General features: G+C 43.1%; 1 protein-coding gene across 2 annotated transcripts in view; it reads left to right on the forward strand.

The window, feature by feature from the left end:
- The window catches only part of uvrag (UV radiation resistance associated gene), a 126,349-nt gene that overhangs the window by 96,167 nt on the left and 2,259 nt on the right, over positions 1-27,923 (forward strand). For both annotated transcript variants that reach the window (XM_034099680.2, XM_071205392.1), the window contains one exon: positions 14,703-14,794. In XM_034099680.2, coding sequence (XP_033955571.1) covers positions 14,703-14,794 — 92 coding nt within the window. The remainder of the gene's footprint in view (positions 1-14,702; positions 14,795-27,923) is intronic.

Below are 27,923 nucleotides of genomic sequence, written 5' to 3' on the forward strand. Positions count from 1 at the left end.
CCGTCATTCTTAAAGTACCGATACTAATGAAACGGAGGAATCGTAACGTTTTTAACGGCAGAGTATCGCGGTACCTTTCAAAGTATCGGTACCGTGCAACACTAGTCAGGAGTCAGTGTCTCTCCCCCAAACTCACACATATACAATTCGATATGAACTGAAGAGCCGCATGAAACTAGGCAAAGAGCCGCATGCGGCTCGAGAGCCGCGGGTTGGCCACCCCTGGGCTAGCTGGTCCTTACAGCAAAAGTCTAAGAAGACCTTTTCTTTCTCAGTGGAATGTTATGAACTGTTTATTTTCATATCTATTAATAATTGGTAACATCTCTTGTATTTACCGAATGATTCTCGCAACATTATCAAGATCCAGATAGCAGCAAATGTGTGTAAAGTAGGTCATAAATGTCATTAAGAGTGCCATTAAAATTACAAAAAAGTCTTCAAAGGTTTTAAATCTTACTTGCTTCAAGCTGTAGGATCCCTGATCTAAAATATTTGATCTGTCTTACTTTTTAATGTCCCTCATAAGATGAAAGCATCTTCTTTTATATGAATTGGCTGCTGCAGGAGAGCCGGCTTGACCTTCATTTGACTTTAGCCTTCAGTTCAAGACAGCAGTGGCCTCCTTCCAGCTCAATTAGAGAGTTAAAAACCACACATTCAACCTTACACTCTTTCCCTCATGCTGAATTAATGGAACAATCCACATAGTTGGCTACCAAGAGTGTGGTTGGAAAAAAACATGACCACACAATAGGTATGTGTTGCTTGTTCATCCGTCTGTTTCTGCCTCTCTCGAAAAGTCCTACTCGTGTTGAGTTCCTTGAGACATTATTACACTAAAATGTATCTATTAGGAGAACCCAATATTATGGGTTTCTGTTGTTTAACTGTACAGCGATTTAGTGAAGAGACAACATGGGAGCGGTGGAGATGAGGAGGTGTCGGCGTTCTGGAGCTTCAGAAGCTTCTGGGAGTCCCAGCAGCTTCTACTGAAACTCCCCAACTCCGGGGACTTCCGGCCGGGGACTTCAGGTGGCAGTATAGTTGTTTGCGGCCTGCCAGTAAACCCAAAGCAGAAGAAGAAGAAGTGACGTCAGCGGCTTCATTTGCCTAATCCTCCCCCAGGGACTTTATCCGGTGTGAACGCGATCTGTACTTAGTTCATGAGAACTAAAGAGTTCTGATGAACCTTTGTGGGGAGAGTACTGCGGTGTGAATGCGCCTAATGAATGTAATCATTGTATAGGCAAACGAGAGCTATGAGCTGTTATCACTAAGAATACAGTAGAGCGGGCTGAACTCTGGACAGCACTCCAAGTGAGCTTGGATCCGCCCGTCTCATCGCAGATTACACCTCTTTATCTGATTGAAAAGAACTACGCTAACGCTCCACACGGGGGTTTTGCCACAAGCGTCGCATTGCTTTGTTGGTGAGATCAAATATTGTTTACATGAAATTGTCCCTGATTCTGATCAGCTATTCATTATGACAAAAATCGTTCTGTATTGGACTATGACTTATACATTCCAATCTTAGCAGCCCTTCGGCAGTGCAAGAGAAAAGGTTTAACATCCTTAACACTATGCAGGGTCACAGTTGAACAAACCCAGATGAGCAGAGAATGCTCCGGGCTCTCCAAAGTATACCGGACACGGCCTCTACTCCTCCCATACCGTGGCAGGTTTTCAATTTGAGACTTGGGGCCAATAAAAAAGAAAGCCAAGGGTTCTTCTTTTTTTTCTTTAATGCATAGCTATGCTGCTCTTTAATTTGTACGCCCTTTTCAAGAAATCCTCATTGCTTTATATTTTCTAAAGATACGCACTGAATTGTACTGACAATTAGTTTACAGTCAAATGTGTGACGCAGAGATTACTGGAGGTGCATTTACAACAACTCACTTCTAACCCTCTCTTTACCTTTTGCTCAACCATTACAGTGTAATATCACTTTTCAGCTTAGAAATCCCAGTTCTGTTCTCCACAATTTAGTCTAAGTCAAGTCTGACTTAAATCAATGTGAATTAGTGCTGACCTTTTATACCATATTTCACATTGAAAGAATGTTCTTTCCTGTCTAATGTTCTCATGTAATTGTTCTTTCTGCAACCTAACGTGGCTCTGGGAAAGCTGGCCTGAGTCTCAGACCTCTTGTACAATAGCCCAGGCACAGATTACATCTAAGATGCCTGCTAATACTTAATATGTCCATAACCAATCCCCACTAACACATGTTATACAGATAAACACAAAAACAAAAAGTATTTCTTGGAAAGCGCATCACAATCTCCAATCTATTCTCCAAGAGCCACGGCACATCTGATCTGCCAGCTTACAGCTAGGTTGCCTGCTAATACTTAATATGTTCATACTTTATCCTGATGGCTCTGTCTGGCTCCCCCACAAACAAAGTTACACAAATACAAACTATCTTTCAAATCTCCAGTATGCCCTGTGTGCATAAATTAAATCAATAAACGTACAGTATATTGCATATGATAATCATAGCTAAATCCTTCATGGTGTGGATATAGAAAGAACCCTCGTTTTCCAATTTAAACTCTTATCCTCACTAGCCCAAATTCCTTCACAAAGCAGTTTGATGCTGCATATGTTATCCTGGTAGAATAGTAGCGGGATCTGTCTGGAAATCCTTTTGAACTTTGTGAAATATTGGAAGTCTGAGGTTTAATCTGGGGCTCTCTGTTACTGTTTTGATAGGGCATGTAGTCGGCCAGCCAGTTGGACTGTAGGCCAGCCGTGGTTGTTTTACTGTCATCAAGGTTGTATTCCAACTGGGAAAATAGTTTTTATGAAGTAAGCGGACAGAGGTTTAGAATGTGCAAAATATGCCTTTTGTTGTTACATGTTGGAATAGTGAGAAACAACAACTCCCAGATCAGTTGTATCCATTCTTCATTTCTTGTTATGGCTCACTCAGACTTTTGACTTGGTAAAACAACTGCAGACATTTGGATAAGTAGCTCTCGTCAACCATCACTTTGAAAGCAACACATTTCAAAGTTAGTAACCGAGACAGATAAAGGGGGAATGTACACAGTTCGCCAGCCTCGGCTGTGACCTCCAGTCCCGTGGTAATACTAATAGAAAATCTCAGTCGTAAAACCATCCACAAAATGAAGAGGAAACGAAGAGAAAATAATATGCCCATTCACGAGCATTGGAAGCGAGAGAAATTGTGGGCAGCACGAAGCCAGGAGAGGCACCTGCCCACAAACCATATATTCATCCCCAGCGCTGGTTTAGTATTTTCCTAGGGGCCTTGTGGAAACACAACACGCATATAAAACACTTTTATTCCAAATAATAAAATGAGTGTGATCAGACTAAATTGGCTACGGCTAAATTAAAATAATGTTTGAATGACTATATTTGGCAGCTTATTTAAAAGGTGTGCTACAACTCGGACAAGGTTTGTTGTTTGTTCCTCCATGCATGTATCTTTCCATGCCCCGGAGAAGACATTAGACCTGTCCATGGCATCCTCCCTTTCCCTCAGGACTTCGCAGACCTTGTGCCCTTTACTGTTCGCCACCTTTCCCAATCTGACCACAAACTTTTATAGCATCCCTCGAGCAAAAGCTCCGTATGCTTTGAATTTCAATCTACAAAGCAGTGAATTAGCATATTCTCGTAGGTGTGCCGTGTCCAGGCTCCAGGAGTCCTTGTTAGAGCTGCCATGGAGGATTGATGATGCATGCCAATACTGCTAACAGGAAGTTGACCTCAGTGTTGGGACTTCAATAACAGGGTCAGCCAATGTGGGTTACTTTAGGGCAATAGTTGTTGCAGTGGTGAGGGGCGTTAACCCCTGAGGATCAAAGCCACTCTCATAGATGGTGGCTCGTCCAATAGGTGTCACTGTAGCACATGTGACTCGTTTGCCTTCTCTTCTGACCAGCCAATCGACAGACTAAATAACCACATCATGAAAGGATCTCATTAGGACTGCTTGAATGGCAATACCCAGCTCCCACCCGCCCTGCGTGATTGGGGTCACAGGAGTCTAACATTGGTCTCTTGTCAGCGGTGGTCTCCCTAGCTAAATGTCCTATTCATCTCACACAGCCTTTCCCGTAACTATGTAAATCTGTTGACTGAATTTGGCGGCGATACGATACTCCACAAAGTGTAACAACAAGTAATGCGACGGAAGAATCTGGTTTGAATTAGGGCGGCGTTTGAATCCGACTCGGGCACAGTGAGTACCCCACACCTGTATTACATTACCCCAGAGACAGAACGGAGGCGAGAGAGTGGAAGAACTGAGTGGGCAATATTAAAAACTGTTTTATTACACGCTTGTTTGAAATGGCAACAGAGACAGGAAGTACAACGAATATTACATTTCAGCTTCTAAGGAAGTGCTTAAACATATTGTATGAACTATGCAGCCAGGCAGTTCCCATGTAGTGTTGAGTTTGCTTTGGTTCTTAAACATCTTACAGTGATAAGGCCGCTGCTAAAGTCAATAACTTAGTCAAACACCATAATCTTAAACATACTGGACCATTATCTGCTATCTAATAATCTCGAGGTGTGGATACGTTTGTGAAATTGAGAGGCTTTAGCCCATGCACAACCCACGACTCTAAAAGGCTATTCATGTAAAAGATGCAATGTGCTGGTTATTGGACTCTTACAACACAATGGGTGCATTTTTACAGGACTGTAGCGAACACTCTTTTCAGAGGTGTTGGTCGAATGGCTGAACAGCAGCTTCACCAAATGACAAGCTTTCTGAACTCCTCCAACTTGGTGTAAAAACCAAATGACACCTTTTCGCCATACTTTTTTTTTAGCTCAGGTCTATCTATCTTTTTCACATCCCTAAACAAGATCATTGTTAATATTAGATTTGAATTGCTATGATTCTTTAAAGGCCTAGCTGAAACACTGACCCTTAGATGATAGAGGCTCATGTAAGCTATGAGTATTAACCCATCTCTTTAAAAACAGAAAGGCTCCTGTTCCACTTCTTTTGACAGATGTTAGCTACCGTACTTTTCGGACTATAAGCCGCGACTTTTTTCCCCATTGTTTTTGTCCAGCTAACGGCCACTAGGGAACCTCCTACATCTATGGATTTTACAGGTAAAATTAACCACCTTTAACACTACGGGCTCTATGACCGGTCCGCGCCCGCCACCTTTAAGCGGCGGGCTCCAGCAGGAAAAGCTGGAGGCCGGAAAAGAGTGAGACAGGTAGCGCGCCAAAGTAAAAGTGGAACCGAGAGACAGAACGAGAGCAAGACAGACGGACAATTTAGCTGCTGCGGCTTATATGCAGGTGCGCTTTATAGTCCGAAAAGTACGGTACATTTTAGTCATGGTAGACCCACAAGGTCTTCTGCTGCTGGCTGCTTAGCACAACAATTGACTTTGGTTGCTACAACCGGAGGTGTTCTTAATGTTTTTTCAACAACCACTCAAAACTAATGCCTGAAACCATGGGTACCGTAGACCATTTTGTATCACGTGCTTGACACCTTTCAGGAATTGATGGGAGTAACATTATTTGACTTGTCTCATCAGTGCAAACACACATGGCTCTGGCAAAACAAGTGTGCGTGTGTTACTGGTGGACTCCACAGCCTCAGCGCAAATCTTTTTGTAGGAGTATTTATTTTTAAATAAATGTATGGCCCAACCCCTAGAGCTTAATAGTTACTATACAGTTACTTGTGTTGGAGGTTTACTATGTCTCAACAATTTATGAAAATAAGCTCCACTCGGAAGAAGAAGAAATCTGATACTTTGTTGATCCTTCTTTTCTCTTTCTGTTTGTCCTCTGGAACGTTTGAAGCCAGGCCATTTGAATGAACAATAATGTCCCGTTCCATTATACCACTGCCATAGTAATTGCTTTGGAGTGTTGACATTTCGGTATGGCATTTTCTGCCTTGTCTATATCCAATGTAACTGAGTGGAAAGGTTTGGAAATAGAATAATAATTAACTTAAACGTTAGCATGGAAAATGAAGAAACACCATCAGCAAGACGAGTGAAAACACGGGAAGATGATTCTCACTATGAATATGTGGGAAGATATTTCCTGTGGTAAGCAAACGCCAGTGGTGTTTATGAATCCAGATTGCCAGTTTGGCGTAAAGACCGGAGGATGATGACCGTGGCACGTATTCAAGGCCAGAACACTGCTCTGAGTATAAGGGAAGTACACTTCTGTTGTGAATGAATTATATGACTCTAGCCAGACTCAAACAACTGTTCAGCCTTGCTCTGTATATTTATTGAGACACATGAAAGGCTGCAGTGATTAATCAAGTTGGATTTCATATTCAACACTGAACCGCATGATTGTTGAGGTTGTGAACCTCCACTGCTCCATGTGAGGTTGTATCTGTCGTAGTCGGATACAAAGCTGCAAATGTAAACTCAAACAACTGCAGGTCAGCAAAAAACAACACAGGATTGCTAAAAATATACATCAAATCAAAATAGTAAGGACCAATAACAATTAACATATTATTCTCATATTCATGTAAAACATATACATGTGTTCACAGTTTCCATCTGCAGCCGCTTTGTCTCGGCCCTTTTCTATGCGTCCTGGTGAACTGTAACTTAGTGGATGAGTGCAGGCTGTATCCAGTAAAGCGAGTTTCATTATGTGCCCATGTAAGCCAGATGGGCCAAATCATTGGAGCACCGCACTGTAGCCAATATAATCAACCATTTCAAATCCACCAGTGAGCTAGAAAGAGCTTCTCAGAGGGGAATCCTGTGTGATGTAAATCAAATAAAGTCCACAAAAGGCATATGAAGACGCATGCTGATAAGACTGAGAGCTACAATCTTACATCTTTCCAGCTATTGACAACATAAGTAGTTCTGTGTGTATTTGTTAACCTCACATTATCACCCCAAACATGTCTGTTCTGGCTACATTTCCCTCGATGGGTGTTTCAGTACGTAATAGGGATGCCAGCGATTATTCGAATATTCGCTACAGTCTCCATAATCGAATACTATTTTTAAAAATCGATTTTATTTATATATATTTTTTTTTTTAAATTTATTTATGTTTTTTTTTTTTTTTTTCTGGCTTAGTTTCAACCAAAATATATATATGCTAATAATAGTAATAGTATTAATAATTGTCATTGGTCACACCACCAGTTTGTTTTACTGTAAACTTGGAGGAAGCCTGCGTGCAGAGCAGACTGCTGCTGCAGCACGCTACACACCGACCCCGCCCCCCCTCTCCCTCACACGTGCGACTAAAGATGAACAAAGCGGCAGGTAAAAAGAGTTCCTCCTCGTGGAACTACTTCGAACTTACAAGTCCAAAGGAAGTTAAATGCAAGCTCTGCGAAAAGACGTTGGTCTATCACAGCTCAACCTCAACAATGCGTTGGCATTTGAGTGCGAAGCACGCCAAAGAGGTTACAGAGAAAGACGCAGCACAGCCGGCCATTACCAACTTCACTTCAAGGCCACGTCGTTGTGATGACATGCTTGTTTGTTGTTTGTGCTGTTAAACATGTTCCAGTAAAGAAAAGAAAACGGAATTCCTTTTTTTTTCTTTCTTTCTTCTCCCGCGGGGGGGGGAGAGGGGTCGGTCGAATAATCGATTATTATTCGCCAGGGCTGCCGAATAATCGATTTTGATCATGGTCAGTTTCTGGCAACCCTAGTACGTATGTACGTTTTCAACCTTCATGTTAACAATGAATGTTTTTGCAATCGGCTCCTGGCAGATCTGTTATAGCTGCCAGAAGTAAGACATGGACCAAACTGTTGGCTGCCTTTTCTCACACTCGTTTGTTCCAAATGAAGGGAACATATGGTGGAATATAATAACATCCTTTCTTAATGATGCTTTATCAAAGCCAATGGAGTCATTATCTCCAATCAGAGTGTAAGTTTGAGATATATAGTTAATGTAGCCAATACGGCTAAATACATGTCAGACTAGGTGCTCAAGTCACTTGGCACATACAACATGCATTTAGAGATCATGTGGGCCAGTTTGAATTTGGAATGTTTTTTAAAAATGTGTCAGGGCTACAAACACTGGGAAAGGGAAAGTCCAGTTTCAGTAAGATAATAAACAGCAGTTGCCATGGTCTCCACCAAGTGTGCACTCTCTGGTTCAGCTACAAGGCGATAGATCCAACATATTCATTGTTTTATTTCCAATGTTCAAAATGATAGTCAAACATAGCTGCTATATTGCATGTTCTGGGTTAAATAAATATACTGTGTAACACAAAGACCTGTGAGGTCTGGCGTTGCAGCGTGGCCACAACAGATACCGGCAGTGGTGTCATTATTTTTGGACCAGTCAAACTGTTTATTGCAACGTCAAAACAATAAGTCAGACATCAAATCTCTGTGTCTGTAAATAGTGTGTTCATGTACGTCTCACTAACCATATCAGCCCACCGAGGTGAATGACTTGTTTATTTCCTCAAAGCTGGACTTAGCCTTCGAACAATTGGGAACAACAGTTGGCAAACACAAATAGATCATGAGCTGTGTGTAGCTGTAAACACAGATTTCAAGCAATTACAAGAAAGCTTCTTTGATGTTAAGTGTGCCGTCCCCGGAGAACTAAAGCAGTCGTGTTGTTCTGGAATGAAGAGTGCGGTTCTCATTGACTACCAGCGCCTCTTGTTGCAAAGTTCTTGATCTTGTTTTGGAAGAGGGTGAAGTAATGATGCAGCCCTATTTGACAGAATGCATAGCAATACAACCTGTGAAATGCCTCGTGCTTGTGTGTTGACTGTGGGTCATAATTAGTTAGTTCAGCGGCACACAGCTCGTGTTCGCCCGGGCACGAACTAGCTGACAGGGACAATGAAATAATTGATGTAAAACCAGCTCTCTCAATTTAGATTTGAAAGAAGACATAGCGGTGTACAATGAAGAGTGACCATTTAGGATCGGCTTTGAAGCCTTTCAGATCCCACCCGCTCTTGTCATCTGCTGGATGACTGACCACACTTGTGTTAGAGGCTTTCTGTAGAAATCCCTTTTAGCTTTGTTTCTGTTCTTTGCTACATCTGAGTCTTTTCTCTGCTAATCACAGCCCAGTTAGTAGCTTCACCAATAACTAATGATTCGATAGTTTTGTCAGATTTAGTTGTCATTGTGAAGAACTAAAGCTTCCGTTGTTCATACATATTGCATCAGTATTTCATTGAGACTGTTTCACAACCAGTTCAGAAGTCCTTGTAGGTAGTAGCTTTAAGATATTTGGATGCATGCACACACAGATGAATGACCGCTATAACGAGAAGTCGTTTATGATGACAGTTAAATGTTGCCTGCTTTCACCTGGACAGTTAAAGCCTGCAGTCTAGTGTTGAACCATTTGCAAGCACTTTACTGGCTGGAGTTAATAGCTCCTTAAACGTTATCATCGAAAGAAACATGAACTATGTCGTTTTCATGCGCGAGCCAATCTGCTCCAGGGGACACTGTGGGTGCCCAACAATGGCTTTCACGGGGAGAGAAACTGTTGGTTATTGACCATTTTATTGCTCGTCTCTCTTGAAATGAAGTATTGAAATCTTTGAGGAATGGCCATTATGCATTAACACCCGTTTAGTTCAAATAGAAATGAATGCCACAGTAGCTAAAAGCATGGTTTATTAGAATCTAACAGTCTTCAGACTCATTAACATTAACAACTGTCAGATTGGAATAATAATTGAGCTGTTTTGTTTAAGCTTCAGTCATTTCTAAAGTTATTTATTTTCACAAACAAATGGGTTGATGTCGGCAGTTTAATTGAGCGAAGTGTTTGGCCTTCAGGCGACTGCAACACAATTAGCTTTGGCTTCAAAATACACCCCAGCGTGCTGATTTCTAGCGTTTCCTTGCGGGATCTGTATAAAGGCCAGTATACTCCACAGGAACTGTTCTATTACAGGGTGACTTAACGGTTCACTCTAATGTTAATTAGATAATTAGCTGTTCATGAATCTTTACAAGAGCAGACACAGCCCTGACATATGATCAGTGACAGCTTGTCTCCCATAGCTCCAGCTCTCTGCATACTATGAGGTCTATGAAGGAGAATCATGTGTGTCAGCCTCACAGCCTCTGCTCAAGTATCCAGTCCACAGTTTGACCAGAGGGAGGAACACCTGGTCAGCCCCTCGGTAACAAGCCGTCATAGAACCCAATGAGCTCCCTGATTATCTTCCCTAGGGAGTATGTAAAACATACGTACTCTGTAAAACAACCATTTCTATTTGTACCCCTGTGGACAAAAGCCACTTGATTTAAATCTAAAGCTAAACTAGGTAATTGTCCTTGATGCGGGTCAGACATGCACAGGATACTCCGGGGTTTGATTTGGATATGTTAACCTCCTGACGCATGAAACACAACCTTTTGGATGAACATGTCCTGTGCCTCAGATTCCCGGCTGCACTGCCCATCCCCTTTGAGGAGGGAAGACCGCTTGTCAGTGATGCTAATGATATGCACCAGTTGAGATGTCTGCGCTGACAGGGGGCTCCTACAGTGACCTCATAGCCTGCGAGTAGCGGGAGGTGTGCTTTTCTTTTACCTGCACCGCAACATCAGCGGCAATCAACCTCAAAGTCCTCTGCAGCCCGCCCACATTTGCGGTCTGATGTGAGGGTGATTGGTACTGACAGACCGAGGGAAGCTGTAATACGTGGCATAAGCCAGGCTGTGTTTGTGTAGCCTCTGTACAGAGCTCAGGGGAAGCAAGCAGGTTTGGCCGAATGATGGGTGGCATCATGTTCTGTAAACTGACTGCTTTCCTCCGGCTCTCGTCAGTGTGGTTGTATGTCCATGGCTCAGGTATATTGGCAGGCTGGGACAGTTTACTCTGCTGCAATATCGAGGGTGTTTCTCCATCTTTGAGATGAGGATGATTCCCACATTTTCAGATGTGACGGTCAGTTCTCTAAACTTAAATTAAACCTTGCGGCCATAGCAACAGGCCATAGCAACAGATTCCCTATACGCACACTAGGAAGTCTCCACAGCAATGCATGGGTTTAGAAGAATAGCTAAACAGCGAAGGGAGTGTCCAGACACAGAGGTGTGAGCCGCGGCAGGGGGACCTGGCTGGATCTGTTTCACTATGTCATCATGTGAAAGAACCCCCCCTCCCAACTCCTCTCGCCTTACAGCCTCCCTCAATGGGTGAGGGACATTTCTCACCACGATCTGGTTAGCCCCATTACAAAGACCCCGTGGCCAGCAGCAATCTAACATGCACATAAGCACATTCACACACAGGACTACACCAGCATCCATCACAATGATAAATGTAAGGGAAACTAGAAATGACAAGCTGTCTCAGGTGGACTGGTTCGGAGCCATTTGTATAATCTGGTCCGGAGCTGTTGACATAGCAACACTCAGAGGTTGTTTCTCATTGCCGTGTTTGTATAACATTTCTCTGAGATGCTCACTGTCTTGACTCATAGATTCACACACTTTCGTTCCTGTAGAGCATGACAGAAATCAATCTATTGTTTGACTCTCCAGTTTGGTTTACAGACCAGAATCTAAACTGTAGCGGAGCTGTTTGTTTCCACACTGGAGTCAAAGCCTTCATGATGGTGCCAATAATTGGAAATGACACTCATCTTAAGCTGCCTCAAACATTTATTTTTGCTTTACAACATTCCCTGTTCTCTTTTCACACAGATGACACAGCCAGGTCAGTAATGTTTGTCTCAAGAGAGCAGCGAAGAAGGGAGGGGGTTCGCATATTTTGGACAGCCAGCGTCCAGGATGTATGCCTTCCTAGGACGAAGGCCATAAGCAACACACACACACACACACACACACACACACACACACACACACACGCACACGCACACGCACACACCGTGCACTCTGAGGAGAAACCTAATGCAGCTCCCACCAGGGAGGGCCAGACCAGTTTATGAATATTGATAGTCTGGTTGCTGAGGACTAGGCCTGCAATATTTAGTCTTCCAAAGTGTCTGAAAGTGTTTAACACAACTCACTACAAAGATGGTGTGAAGCAGCCGTCACCCACTGCTGCCAAACAGACACTTAGCTCAAGTGTTGTTGGTGCCCACTGGCAGAGGTTTGGCACTTGCCTGAGCCAGCTTCCATGCAAGTGGAATTCTCTTTTGTTCGCTTGGCTGTGGCATCAGTTATGAATACATCTTCGCCAGTACATCCCACTGTTTTATCCCCATTGGCGAACACTGTAATAATGCACTGCGGCAAACTAGCGGTATAATGCTAGTAAATCCTTACAGGCTGCGCAAATAACCCGACAGAATTAACGTTGGCTTCCTTCGACACAAGAATATTGGTACAAGGTTTCAAGGTTTTTTATTTGTCGTCCGAACATAGCTACAGTGTAGTTATGACAATGAACATCTTAGGGCACAGGCTCGCTCCAACAGTGCAACACAATACAACAGATAAACAGACAAATATAGTGCACGTAAATAGTAAATATAAAAAGTGAAATAGTGCAATAAGAGTCTATATGCAAGTTATTGGAATATGATATATTAGATAAATAATTTCTAAGTAGCTAGTAGTTGTGGATGTTGTTTCAAAGTGCAGGTGTTTAGCAGTCTTTACAGTACATGCATTGAATATAGGAAAAAACAGCACAAATAACTTGTGTGTGTGTAGTACTGTGTTGACCAGATCCAACACAACCGCTGCTGCCCTCAACCTTCACTGAGGTGAGAAGTGTCCAGCACTTCACACCCAACTTTTTAAACATTATCTATCAGGGTACTAATCTTGCACTGCATCTTGCAATACTTCACATTAGGACGCTTTAACACGCTTAAAAAACCACAAATTGAGACATAGCACAAGTATGCTGCACGCTTGGCTAGATCGCTTCTCGCGAAGAAAGCATCAGACACACAGAGAAATGCACACTCATGCTCCCTCTCTCCCTCCTCACACTCGCAGACATACAGCCGTGTAATTTGACATGGGGCTCCTGTCAGACACGCAGTGTGCTTATTACACACACTTCAGAGCTCAAGGCAAGTAATGGAATTTAAAGATATCATTTTGTTAAGCTTTCTGACTGAGAATCAAAGAAAGCACACAGTATATCCAACAAGCGCTGTTTAACTTTCTGAAGCCATAATATTTATTCTTTGCTCATATCTGATTCACGCTTTCTGATTCATACTTTCTAGACCGTGTCCTTGAAATTTCCATTAGATTGGGATTGACTTTTTTTTAGCATCTGGCCGCAGAACAAGCAGCCCCCTGCTCAATGTTGCTATGTTCTTTCTGTGTCTAAACCCGTGGTGTTATTGATCTTGGCCTACTGCTCGAACCCAACTCCGCTGGCCCGGCCCAGTGGACAGCGCAGCGTCACTTGGTCAGATCCTGAGGTTTGCTCTGAGCCATGAATGGATCTCTATGTTGTTCTCATAGGTTCTAACCATTCCATCAGCATCTGGGTTTCGAGGCGCCCCTCTTGTCTGACTCCCTTAATTTGAGTTTCTTTGATTAGGTCGTCCTCTAATACTATCATTACTGTTGGACCCATTTAGGCCAGAAACACACACGTGCCAACACACTGGAACAGTGATGGGGACAGGAAACATATCGTATGGCTCATACCATGCCGTTCACACACTTTCTGGCAGCTATTCAGACGGAATGGGATTTGGCCATTTTATGTTGAGTTGAAATTTGACACAAATGAACATGTGGCCTCCCCTTATGCCTTCCTATTGCTATAAGTCGAGCACAACCCGTTGCTGTACAGCAGGATTCTGGTTAGAAATTAAGCCAATTATACAAGAAAACAGTTATTGATGTATGTCTGGGGGCTGCTGATACCGTGTGGGAGCAACCTTGTGTGTGTGTGTGTGTGTGTGTGTGTGTGTGTGTGTGTGTGTGTGTGTGTGTGTGTGTGTGTGTGTGTGTGTGTGTGTGTGTGTGTGTGTGTGTGTGTGTGTGTGTGTGTGTGTGTGTGTGTGTGTGTGTGTGTGTGTGTGTGTGTGTGTGTGTGTGTGTGTGTGTGTGTGTGTGAGACCAAACGGATGTCAGCTGGTGCGTGTGTGTGTGACAGAGGGGCCTCAGAGATGTACGCTGGACGTGCGGCATGATGCTCCTCTGCTGTTCAGTGATGGAGGTTAAATAAACTCTCCGGGACCAGCGTCGGCTTGCTGTGACATTGCTCAACTGTTGGAGGAGGTTTCCTGGCACCGAGCTGGAGTTTCAAGGTGGCCTTGTTGATTTTGCACTGGATTTGATTCTATCATCATGAAATAAAACACTAGTGGGAGGAACGTTTGAAATGTAGAAGTGGGTCTGTTGAAGAGCAAGGGAGAGATCACAGGAGAGTGTGATGGGGTTTTCTAATACGCTCTCTTTGCCCCAGATGTTTTTACACCCGCATCCCATCCCTGTCTTTCCACACGCCTTACATATTAGCTCACATGCCTGTTATCAGGGGAGGATGCCCATTGTGTGTCCAGATGAGTAATGGTCTGATGGGGGGAGAAGAAATGTGTCATGGTGAAAGAATGTAGACTTCAGACCTCTCCTGTCTTCTCCTAACAACATGCGACCATGCAGAATGTGCATACGTGTCTGAGTGACGCGCCGTGTGCTCGCCACTCCACATCATTATGCGTGTGGGATGTAAGGTGTGGTGGGAGGTAAATGATCCGTATGTGTTCCCTTTTCTTGCAGCTGAGGTATCAACATGGCTTGACGACCCCCGACCTGCAGCAGACACTCCCCAACCTGAAGAACTTTCTGGAGCACGGCCTGCTGGTGCGATGGTAAGGATCAGAAACCTAACCCGCCACATCAACCCTAGGTTAGAGGTGTAAACGGCAACTTCAGCCAGAAAGGTCATGTTAACAGGGATGTGCTTCAATTGAAGACAACAAGAGGAATGTTTTTCATACAATCAACGTTTTTTGATACACATTACTTCATCAAAACAGAGCTAATTCTAATTGACCACATTAACAGACAGCATGTAAGCACTTGCATCAAACCGTCACACAAACCCACAACATATATTACTCCATAAACTGAAAGACAAAAATAACAATGCATAAACAACACAATGACCGGCTAATACTTCAGATATAATTGCATTATATCGAAAGTATATAAAACGATAAGATAAAATGTACATTCCTGATATCATTCCTTTCCTAATTATATATATGTTCAATACACTTCTTTGGAAACGTGGCTATACTTGTCCTGTTGTGTTGAATGTTAAATAGCGCTTTGCCATCTATGTTCCCTGTGTCGTCAGGAGTCATTTGGGTTAGGTACTAGCCTAAGGACACAATACATTACATGACCTTACATTTAATTTAGCTGACGCTTTATCCAAAGCGACTTACAGTAAGTGCAAAAACCATAGAGAATCAAACTCCGAACAACAAGGAAAGTGCAAATATATTCACTTCAAGCGAGTCATACCATTGTAAGTACTGGTGAATTAGTAACAAGGCCTAAGTTAACTTTTAAGTGCCTTTTTTTCCCTTTTTAAAGAATTGAATTGCCAAGGTACAATTGAAACAGATACGTTTTCAATTACCATGTTGATGAAGATAAGACCACTGACCTTCTGATTGGTGGACGAGTGCTCTACTTCCCGAGTCACAGACACATGCTGACACATTTTGAAGATTTGAAGCAGTTCAGACCAGCCGTGGTTGAAATGTAGTCCAAGGAGAAAAGAGTCCACATCTTGAATCCTTTTCTGTTATAAACTGAAACATTAAATACTTCCATTAAAGCTCAACATAAACCCTACATATATCTACCGTGCCCATCACTCACACCCTGAGACACTGTCAGGTTCCTGGAAGCATTGGGAAGGTTTCTCTTGGCTTTTATCATCAGTCCGCCTGACAGTCAGCGTCAGGATGAACTCTCGGTCACTGGAGGGACGATCCTGTCCCCAGATGTTCCTGCAGGGACGGTGTTGGGAGACGCACTCCATTCAACTTCACACGAGCCGTTAGAACCTCCTGTGTCTTTGATTAACAAGCAACCCATAATACAACACTCAATGTAGGGTCCGGTGTTATATTATGTACAGTATAAATTGTTATAAGTGCAAATATATGGGTTTTCCATGACTGCGTGGAGTTCCCTTTTTGTTCTTTGCAAACGACTCAGCGTATTCAGACCTCGAATAATGCAAATAAACAAGTTCATTTTCATTTTTTCTAAAATTCAAGCAGCTTGGTTTGTTTGATTGCTTTGAAAAACCATCTTTATCTTGATGATTCATGAGGTTTGCAATGTGGTTCAGTTGAGGCAATTGTCATCCCAATACCTGGGTTAAAGTGTTCTCAAACAGGCTCCTCGGTGCAGGTCTAAAGTCGTGGTGCAGGTCTAAAGTCGTGGTGCAGGTCTAAAGTCATGGTGCAGGTCTAAAGTCGTGGTGCAGGTCTAAAGTCATGGTGCAGGTCTAAAGTCATGGTGCAGGTCTAAAGTCGTGGTGCAGGTCTAAAGTCGTGGTGCAGGTCTAAAGTCGTGGTGCAGGTCTAAAGTCGTGCAAAGCTAGCAAAAAATAGAGCCAAGCCAGGCTAAGGTTTGTGGAAGACTCAGTGTGCGAAAAAGCACACGTCGCACCGTCCGAGACGTGTGCTTTACGATATCGGACAAGCATATCTTTCAATTGACTTGTCCGGCGGACGTTTCTCATTTATTGACAAATGATTGATAAATTCAGTTTACAAAAAGCAGAACTCATTCGCAAATTGTCCGTGTCCGCCATTGTTCGTTTAGAAATGTTAGTTTTGGTTCTGCTTGTGGATTCCTAAGGAGATGCATCTCACCGCTTTCTGCACTTTATTATTTGTTATTTTTATTTATTTTCTATTCTTTATTCTATTGTATCATGTTTTATCAAACCCCTGTAAAGCGTCTTTGAGCACCTGGAAAAGCGCTTTGAAATAAAGTGTATTATTATTATTACTGTTAGGCGGGGGCGGGGCGGAGCAGGACCATCAGGGGCGGTGGGTACTGTAGGATAAGGAAGGCTAAGCCTTCCCAAATATTTGTGTCACTGCATCCTGTTAAAATAAAAATATAATGTATGATGTTTGTGTCTTTGACATTAGCGCTGCTATGCAGCCACCTGTGCCCTGCACTACGAAGCCAGCTCAACAGACCCTGGATACGTTTGAGTTATCTTAACCCTAACAAACGAGATGTCGCTAAGCGGTCCTACGACGCTGGTTATCAACTCGGTAAATCAAGCCAGGGTCTCTCTCTCCAGCTGAGAGCGCGTTCAAGGGGCGGGGCTAGCAACATTTGACCAATCACAAACATGGACAAGCGTACTGACAGCGCAGCGTCATACTTCATTAATGAAAATGAAACTATAATATTAGACAAATATGAAGAAGTTAAACTTTAAACATCCATGACTGAAACACTTTATCCAGGATAAAAGCAACATAGCTGCACCTGCAAGGTGAATACAGAACAGCTGGTTAAAACATAAAAAATTATGTTCTTTCTCGAACACGTAATGAAGGTTATTAAGCGTTTTAGCTCCTGTGTTGTTAATATTGACCGCCATTTCCTTTATGAAGTGAAGCAGCCTCCCTGTCCGTGTCCTCGCGCTGTCCTCACATCCCCGGACCCCCAGACTCGGAGGAGCACAGGAATGTCAGTATTGTTTATGAAGCAGGGTATAGAAAGTACATTATTGAAATGAAAATACTATTTACTTACTTTTACAAACAGTGAGTAGCTGGGCAGCTGCAGCATGTGTATTGCAGGACATGTGTAAACGTGCAAGCGTCTTTGAGTTGTAGAAAAGCTCTAGGCCTATAGGCTATAAATATAATGTATTATTATTATTATTAGGCCTATGTGTTGGACATGTGTGGTTGGACTCCAACCGATACCCAACCCTATGTGTGATGCAGTAAAATCTTACCGCTCACTTACGTTAGCGGTGTTGTAAAAAACGTGGGAAAATGTAAAATATGATGACGAAGAAGAAGATTCCAGTGGCCCCAATTATTTGTCCATTCTGGACAAGTGAAAAATCTATTCGGACAAGTAAATTGCCAAACTCACTTGTCCATGGACAAGTACTCTCTAAAATGCTCACACTGCAGACTGTAAGGATTGAACACAAGAGGACTGGAGTAAGGTCAGAGTGAGTCCCATTTTCAGCTCTTCCCAAGACTTGGTCATCTACAGTATTGGTGTAAAGGTCAGCCGGAGTGGCCTAAATGCCACAGTGTCGCGCAATGACTGTAACATTGGTGGAAGATTGGTGATAATCTGGTGTGTGGTTAGGATGGTATGCTTTATTCAGGCTGGAGTAGGGCAGATGTGTCTCTCTGAAGGATGCATGAATTAAGGCACAGACAGTCCTCCTGCGAGAAAACGTGGTTCTTTCTGCACGGACAATGTTCCCCATCTCCAACGATTGGTTTCTCCAGTAGGAAAATGCTCCATGCCACACAGCAGCTCACCAAGGTTTGGATGGAGACCTGTCACGTAACACAGTCTCAAGTCACCAAGATAAAGATTTATGGGTATGAGCCATAACACAAAGCCGAGCTGCTTGGATCTTTGCTCCTGGTCAGAGGTTGCGCTAGACTTTTTCACTGCCCGTCATTTTGACGGACAGGATTGTAAAACTTCCGTCAAAATCCAGAATTACCCGTCGGCCTTTACACAACTCTGACGAGGGGGGGGAAGCATGCTCATGAACTGTCAACGGGGGGGGACAGTTCACATGCGCCGTGTTATGCATGGCTGCTGCACCTCGCGGGAGCGTGCACAGCGTAAAGCCAAAACTCAGACATTTCAATGATTTGTACGGCACAGTTCGGTTTGGAAACGGTATAATTTCCTTTTTGGAGGGCACGCATAACACGGCATAACACCGGAGCCTCGCTGCGGGGGAACTTTGGCGCTGTTCTGAGTTTGTTCTAATCTGTCAAAATGACGGACTGCTTTCAGATTTGTGACGGAATATATTCGGTTAACGCGACCTCTGCTCCTGGTGTTCCATTTGCAAGTCAGCCAACAGCAATGTGACAGGTTGGTGGAGAAGAAGCCAATATACAAAAGCAGTGATTGTAAATAAGAGATGTACCACCATTCATTGATGTATGAGCTCTTCTTAAATTCAAACATTAATATTCTGGTGTTTGAAAGTTAAGCTTGTTTTTGTTTAGTTTTTTGCATTATTCGAGGTCTGAAACGACTGCATCCCTGAATATTTCAATTTGGAATTTGGGAGAAATGTCGTCAGCAGTTTAGAATAAAAAAAAAAATAGCTTTTACATTGGAGAGCCAGATCATTTTTGCAGTGGTCATTTCCCCCCCCCCCCAGCTGTATAGTTAAATACTGTGTATATACATGGCTGTATATGTATACATTTCTAGCAGCATTAGGTCTTCTAACTAAAAACAAAATGTTACTGTGACAAAGCACAGTATTGTCTGAAATCCTATGTACATACAAGTTCTCTCACTTAAAAAGATGAGAGGCCTGTAATTTTCATCCTAGGTACACTTCAACTATAAGAGACAGAATGGGGGGAAAGAATCCAGGAAATCACATTGTAGGATTTTTAATGAATGAATTGGTAAATTCCTCGGTAAAATAAGTATTTGGTCACCTACAAACAAACAAGATGTCTGGCTCTCACAGACCTGTAACTTCTTCTTCAGAGCCTCCTCTGTCCTCCACTCGGTAACTGTATTAATGGCACCTGTTTGAACTCGTTATCAGTATAAAAGACACCTGTCCACAACATCAAACAGTCACACTCCAAACTCCACTATGGCCAAGACCAAAGAGCTGTCAAAGGACACCAGAAACAAAATGGTAGACCTGCACCAGGCTGGGAAGACTGCATCTGCAATAGGTAAGCAGCTTGGTGTGAAGAAATCAACTGTGGGAGCAATTATTAGAAAATGGAAGACATACAAGACCACTGATAATCTCCCTCGATCTGGGGCTCCACGCTAGATCTCACCCCGTGGGGTCAAAGTGATCACAAGAACGGTGAGCAAAGATCCCAGACCCACACGGGGGGACCTAGTCCATGACCTGCAGAGAGCTGGGACCAGAGTAACAAAGGCTACCATCAGTAACACACTACGCCGCCAGGGACTCAAATCCTGCAGTGCCAGACGTGTCCCCCTGCTTAAGCCAGTACATGTCCAGGCCCGTCTGAAGTTTGCTAGAGAGCATTTAGATGATCCAGAAGAGGATTGGGAGAATGTCATATGGTCAGATGAAACCTAAATAGAACTTTTTGGTAAAAACTCAACTAGACGTGTTTGGAGGAGAAAGAATGCTGAGTTGCATCCAAAGAACACCTACTGTGAAACATGGGGGTGGACACATCATGCTTTGGGGCTGTTTTTCTGCAAAGGGACCAGGACGACTGATCCGTGTAAAGGAAAGAATGAATGGGGCCATGTATCGTGAGATTTTGAGTGACAACCTCCTTCCATCAGCAAGGGCATTGAAGATGAAACGTGGCTGGGTCTTTCAGCATGACAATGATCCCAAAGACACCACCCGGGCAACGAAGGAGTGGCTTCGTAAGAAGCATTTCAAGGTCCTGGAGTGGCCTAGCCAGTCTCCAGATCTCAACCCCATAGAAAATCCTTGGAGGGAGTTGAAAGTCCGTGTTGCCCAGCGACAGCCCCAAAACATCAGTGTTTTTCTGGATTTTTTTTTTCCCATTCTGTCTCTCATAGTTGAAGTGTACCTAGGATGAAAATTACAGGCCTCTCATCTTTTTAAGTGGTAGGACTTGCACAATTGGTGGCTGACTAAATACTTTTTTGCCCCACTGTATGTATAAGGCAAGAGTAATAACGTAGCACCTCTGCACATCATAAGTACCTCCACATTTGAAAATAAGTGTTTAATGAGATTTGCAGCAGCACTCTGTCCGGGTGAAGTGGAATGCTTAGATCTCTGCTTCTCTCCTTCAGCAGGCTTTTGGCCTGTCAGTAACCTTTCACTAAAACTCGAGTCGCTCTCCGTCAGACTTCAGATCCACTGCCCTATATAAGAGAAAGCTGTCTTTGATCTCCTCTCCTCTCCTCTCCCAGGGTCAGCAAAGGGGAAAATGTGTATTACACACATTAATTGAATAATCTTTTGTTTTGAAAGGCAAGAAGCCATCAAAAGCCTGAGCTCTAAAATCAGCCAGCCCCCACCCCCCTCCTTAATGGGAAGTGGAAGGGCCCAAAGATAGATGAGATGAAAGCAAGGGGGGGGGGGGGGGGTGTGTGTGTGTGTGTGTGATGTGTGTGTGTGTGTGTGTGTGTGTGTGTGTGTGTGTGTGTGTGTGTGTGTGTGTGTGTGTGTGTGTGTGTGTGTGTGTGTGTTTGTGTGTGTGTGTGTGTGTGGTGTGTGTGTGTGGTGTGTGTGTGTGTGTGTGTGTGTGTGTGTGTGTGTGTGTGGTGTGTGTGTGTGTGTGTGTGTGTGGTGTGTGTGTGTGTGTGTGTGTGTGGTGTGTGTGTGTGTGTGTGTGTGGTGTGTGTGTGTGTGTGAAGAAGCAACAATACTTAACAACAGAGATACCAGACATAAACACTGACTCAAAGTCTGCAGAGAACGGACTTTCTCATCAGCGCGAGCAACACTGAGCTTCAACCACACTGAGATCAGTCATTCATCCTAATATACTGTACATATATACATACAGTATAAAGCTCTGCAACAAAGGGATAGATTTAGCAAAGAAATATTTTACATTTAAGGAAAATGTGCTCTTTTCAAAAGTGCTTTCTTGCCGAGCGTGAGATCAACGATCGATAACACTCATTTCTGTAGGTAAATATGAAGCAGCCAGCAGCAGATCTTCTTATCTTACCAGAAGGACGAGAAGCAGGAAACGGTGCAATACAAGCTCTTCCAAGGCTCACTAATGAACACATTTCAGTTCATGTCTATATTCAAATAATTGAGACATAACGTGTTGACTGGTGCGATTTAGCTTTAACCCTTATTTAAATAAGAGAAACCTTCAACAGCCGCTTTCACACCAAGTACTTTGCCGTACTTAGTTCCCAGCACTTAGTTAGTTCCCCCATGGAACTAAAGAGCAGATCGCGTTCCCCGAGGGAAGATTACGCAAATGAAGCCGCTGACGTCACTTCTTCTTCTGCTTTGGGTTTACTGGCAGGCCGCAAACAACTTCACGGCCGCCATACCATTGGATACAAAAAGAAAAGAAAATGGACTAACAGTGGTTAGAGTTGCTTCCATGCATAATGCACCTTCAGCCTAATGCACTGTAAAGCCTGCAGTGAGGATGAGGAGGTGATGGTTTCACAATACCTGTCAGAAGGAGTGTACGCATAGATTTTTCCTTTCCATATCAGTCCCAGTCCTCTTTTGGCTCTTGTAAAAGACTACATTCAGATACAATTTCCAGCGCTGGGATCCAGCTCATGAAATATGGATGTATAAAAAATGTGCCTGGCAGCTGCAGACAATTATCGTATAGTCTGTGAGAGAGAGAAACTAATCTGCTTCCTCTATCCCTCCTTGCCACCTCTTTCTTCCTTCCACGAATCCAAACAAGGATGATGTGATGAAGGATATGACCAAGGGCACCGTTTCCAGAACATATCTGGAAACGGTTCCACCCTTCATATAGAGCTAATTCAGCATGCATCCAGTCTACAGGGAGCCTTTCCCAAAGCACCAAGCCCCCACACTATGGAGCGGAGCGGCTTCATCTCAGACATGTTAGAAGAACACGGATAGAAAACCTGAGTGCACACTGAGCTTCATGACGCCCTTCTGGCGAGCTGCTGATCATATCTTTATACTTTCTCAGAGACACATCATAACATGTCGTAGTATATACAGTCCAGATCTGGTGAAAAATGGGCAATATGGGGGTATTTTGTATCTTTCTGAAGGATAAGACACAGCAGACAAATGGTGAATCTATTACCCAGAGGCAGACAGAGACGGTACCAGAAACCAATTTTTTGTGAACTCCACAGACATCAAAGCAAACACATTCAACATGCTCCCATTTGCCGCTTCACATCCGCTGAGGGCCTGGCAGACGTTCACAGGTCCCTGTAATCCCGCTCCGGTGCCTGGAAGCAGGGCTACGTTCACGGTGCGGTGGGGGGGGGGTCAAGGTGTGGCAAAGCTCCAGAGCAGGCAGATTCACCACTGCAGCTGGAGCATGTGAGTCTCCCTGAAGACCCCATAGTGAGTGTAAAGTTAGGAAAAGCATACATGACCTACACAAACAGCTGCAGTCTCATCAGGGAAAGATAAAAGGATATCATCTGAAATGTATACACCTAAAATAAGCATTTGCATGGTACATTAAGCCTACCAGGTACTATGGATTTAGTATATTTATAATAGCAGTTGACCATTTCGAGGAATAAATCAAGGATGTTTTCTTTTTCCCTGCTCATGTGATATGCTGTAAAGGTACGGTACTTCAGCAAACACCACTTCCTCCTTGTCCATTGGGAATGTTAATGCAATTTCCATTCCATTTTCCCCTTCTATAAACCATTTTTCTGACATGATCGCCATGATCGCTTTTTAATTTGGAATTTAGCTTTTACTCCCTTAACGTGCACAGCGCACAGCTCACCCGTCGCAACACGTGTTTATAATACTGCTAACCACTAGTTTTTGAAAAGAATTGGGTCAACTCAATCAACAGAATGATTGTAAATGAATAGTGAGTGTAGCTTAGCATAAAGACTCATAGCTGAACAGGAAATAACTGTAAAAGATATGTTTACATTTTTAAACTTTGTTTTTTGTTCATTAAACAAAGAAGATATGATGTTTGAATAAGTGAGCTTAAGATGTTGTAGCCTTATATTAAGTGTACATATGAGAATGTATTTGTTAATTAACAGGGACAATGCACATATAACACAAAAGGCATTTGTTTCCTCTGCAGACTCTGGAAAGTCATTCTCAGAAAGGATTTGTTATTTTTATGAGCTATTCATTTCATTTGACATTACTTTTCATTTCAGAATTTTGAAAACAACAGTATTACCTTTTACATTTGATGCAATAGCTCAGATATTGCACCAGTGTGGTGAGTTGATATTGTCCGCTTGTTGATGGTGTTGCTGCGCTGTAGTAATTCCCTGTCTTCAAAGGCCAGACAGTGGCCAGGTAGCAAAAAGAAAAGGTAGCTTCCACCACACTGTGTATCCAATTCTTAGCAATGTTTGCTCTTTTAGTTTCACGGGGATTTCCCTAAACCACATCAAACAGCCAAATCTTATCTGCCATTGTTGGTCTTGGCCCAACATCGTGGATCGCTAGCAGGATTGGGTTTGAACAGGGGCTTGTTGTGAAGCCAGCCTGGGGATTGGACAGTGGAAAGGTCTGGCTTACCACCTTCCCGAGTTGGCCTGAAATATGCCAGGTTTGACATCAGCAGTGGAAAGGAGAAAAGCGCACAGAGGAGTTATTTCTGGCTCGGCATGTTCCGGTCTCTGATTGATGATTTAGGCAGAGACCTCCTCCGTAACGGTGTGCAGTGAAATTGTTGTCAGGGTGATGCAGCAGATTGGGGTCCAGTTACACTTTTATGACTTACTGAAGGTGGTAGCTACCGTGCCAGTACCAGCTGTGTATCATACATTTGGAATGTGCAGCAGGCCTTTTCCTCATCACTTTGGTATATTAAGGTGCAGCCATATTTACTCTATTCCCTTAACCAAAAACAAAGCTGCACAGAAAGTGTGAAATAAGAGCCCTCTGCTGCAAATCCTCACAGGTATTGCAGTGTGCACACGGGGAACAATGTCCTCTTATGGCTTAACTCTCTTGATTATTCTTGATACATTTGGGGCAGTGAGTCATTAGTAATTGAAAGTAACATTTTCCAAAGCTCAAGCCATTGCAAGATAAGAGTTTAAAACATTCAGGTAAATGTTCTTATGTGATGAGAAATGCTAAAGATGTGCACAATAATAACTTGTGTGCTGTAGCATCTAACCCAGCGGACATCGACTGTATGCGTCAGGATTCAGGATTCAGGATTCAGGATTCAGGGTTCAGGATTCAGGATTCAGGGTTCAGGATTCAGGGTTCAGGATTCAGGATTCAGGATTCAGGGTTCAGGGTTCAGGATTCAGGGTTCAGGGTTCAGGGTTCAGGATTCAGGATTCAGGGTTCAGGATTCAGGGTTCAGGATTCAGGGTTCAGGATTCAGGATTCAGGGTTCAGGGTTCAGGGTTCAGGGTTCAGGATTCAGGATTCAGGGCTGCCTGGAAACGAGTGATATTGTTTCAACAGAACTCAGAGACCTTTTTGAGCCTAATGGCATTATTGCTAATATGCTTACAACGATGACGCTTAAATGCTAGGCAATTTTTCTCACCTAAGTTTTGCATTCGAGTATGTACTGCTGAGCCTGGGAATATGTTTGCAAGAATGAAGTCCACAGTATGCAACCTTTTGAGCCGTTGCCATGCTTCCATCACGGTGTTGGCTGGAGGGAAATCCTTGGGAAGCCTGCAGGCAAACACGAGTAATCTCTGGGTTGTGGGCTAAAGTTGCATCTCAAAACTGTTGCTGTGTAGTCGGGGTCCAGGATTGGAGTAGTAACGTCCCAGATTGAAGATTTAATCCCATAATAGCCTTTCAAAGTCTGTCAACTATCATAAATAGGATCCTAAAACGCAAGGAGGCAATGATCACAATGCTTGTGTTTGGAGCGCTCACTCTGAGAAACTGAAACGTTGACTTTAATTAAGGGTTAGGGTTAACCTAATGTTTTTTATTTAAACTTAATATTATTGCTTTCAACTAACCTAATACATTTGTGTGAAATCTGTTGACATAATACATTCAATTAAATGTAACGTTTCAGTTTTCTCAATGTATACGTTTTAATAAAGTATTGTCTGTTGTAGGTGTGGATAGCATCTAATGTTTGGTCGTGTCCACCTATCAGAGTGTCTGTGATCTTTCTTCTTCGTTTCCTCTAGATATATAGGCACACTTAAACTGATCATTTGTTAACAATTGTTGAGACATTTTTTGAGACATTTGACTTCAAATAATAAAATGTCACCTCGTGCTGGCATTCAAGGAAATCACAAGTCTTGAGCATTCCTCCTCTTGACTGTACACATTATGCTGCTGATCCATCCTGTAGAGATGGAGGTCAAAACGTTGGCATGGTGATGGAACTCACAGAAAGTCAGGGGACCACGAAAGTAATAGAGCTCATCCTGTGGGAACCATATATTATATATCAAAAATCTAATCTAATCTAAAAAAAAGATCCATTAGTGTTAATATTCTGTCACTCTTCATCAAGTGATGGAGGAACATTACACCATCCTTATAATAGCAGTCCACCTTTTAAAAGAGGAGTTTAAGGATAACTTCCAAGAAGGATTTATGCAAGGAGAAGGACATTTCAGAATGGGGACATAGCTAAATGTTCATTTGAAACATTTCACGCAGTTGACCTAGAATGTCAACAGGAGACGGCTCATGCGATGTTAGTATTTGGCCTGGATGAGTTCCAGCTGAAATGTGTTTCAGACGTTCTGTGTTCCCAGGACCTCAAGCAGCACCCGTGCTCACAGTGGCCGTACATGTGGGGCCTAATTGCCTACAATAAAAACATGTCATTGATATAATAGTCCAAATGTTTCAAGAACAATTGTTATGACTGTTCAGAGGTTTACTTACTGAAGTCCTCACAGACACACCCAGCCGCCTCTGTTACTCATATACTGCTGCAAGTTACACTCCTGATAATAGGCCAAACGTAGAGACATGCTGTCGTGGAGCATCGTGACATGGTCCAAACGTGAACATTGCTCATTATACAAAAGACTTGGTGCATAAATGAAATGGCCATCACACCGTCATTAGTACATTTGCTTTAGGCCTAGAACCAGCTAACGTCACACCAAATGGATTACATTGGAGAGCCAGCTGGGGGAGGGATGGAAGAAAATGGCTGATAGTAATTCAAATCAAAGCCGTCTAATCAGCCAATGGCGTGAGGATATCAGTCGACCAAACTCAAAGACTGGTAGTAACTTATTAGCTTCCTATAAATGATGAATGTCAACCTTGACCTCTCGCTCAGTACCAGTTGTCTCTGGTTTCCAATCCGGTGTTGTGTTTCAAAGAGTCTGAATCCCATTTTCCACTTACCAAGATGATCACTGACTTCTCCTGACATCTGTCTTGCTTTCCTTCTTTCGGACAAATCAGTCTTAGATTTCCTTGGAGTGGCTTCCAAAGATCCCAAGGGGGTTTCATTCGGAAAGTCACTGAAACGTGTTGGAGATGGCAACTAATTCATCCGTTCTCTTTGGATCTTTCTTCCCAGAGAATGTGGTGTAAAAGAGCACATTGTTTCCATTTAGCTAAAAATGCTTTGCTGCCGAATTAAGCATATGCTTGTTGTATTGCACAATGTGTTTCGATGGACATCACTGCCAAGCAAAGCACAGTCCGTCTCCTGCTCTGCTCTCTTCATAGCAACCGCATCACACCATCAGGTTACCCTGCGCCTTTATTTTCTTAACTTTGACTTTAGTTGACCATTCAACATGTATACATCTGTATGCCTCTGATATCTTAAGTTATCCATCCAGTATTTACAGGTTGAACCATAAGCGGTTACACACTGTACATTCAGACCGTGGATGGTTCTGGTTTACTGTATCACAGGGGCTTTGAAGTGTCTCATAAAGCTAGACAGACTTCTTCGCTCTTCTCAGCAGTGTCCTGCCTGTGAACCCTGTCAGGACCACAGAGGCAGGGGGCCAGCCTGGGACAAGGTCAGGCCCTTTTAACAAGCTGTCACGTGTTTGGTGGTTGAAGTGTCCATCAGACAACGAGCAGTATACAATACATCCACACATCGAACGCCATTGTTACAAAGATTTGCT

Source organism: Pseudochaenichthys georgianus, chromosome 14 (assembly GCF_902827115.2).
Source record: "Pseudochaenichthys georgianus chromosome 14, fPseGeo1.2, whole genome shotgun sequence".
Lineage (NCBI taxonomy): Eukaryota > Metazoa > Chordata > Actinopteri > Perciformes > Channichthyidae > Pseudochaenichthys > Pseudochaenichthys georgianus.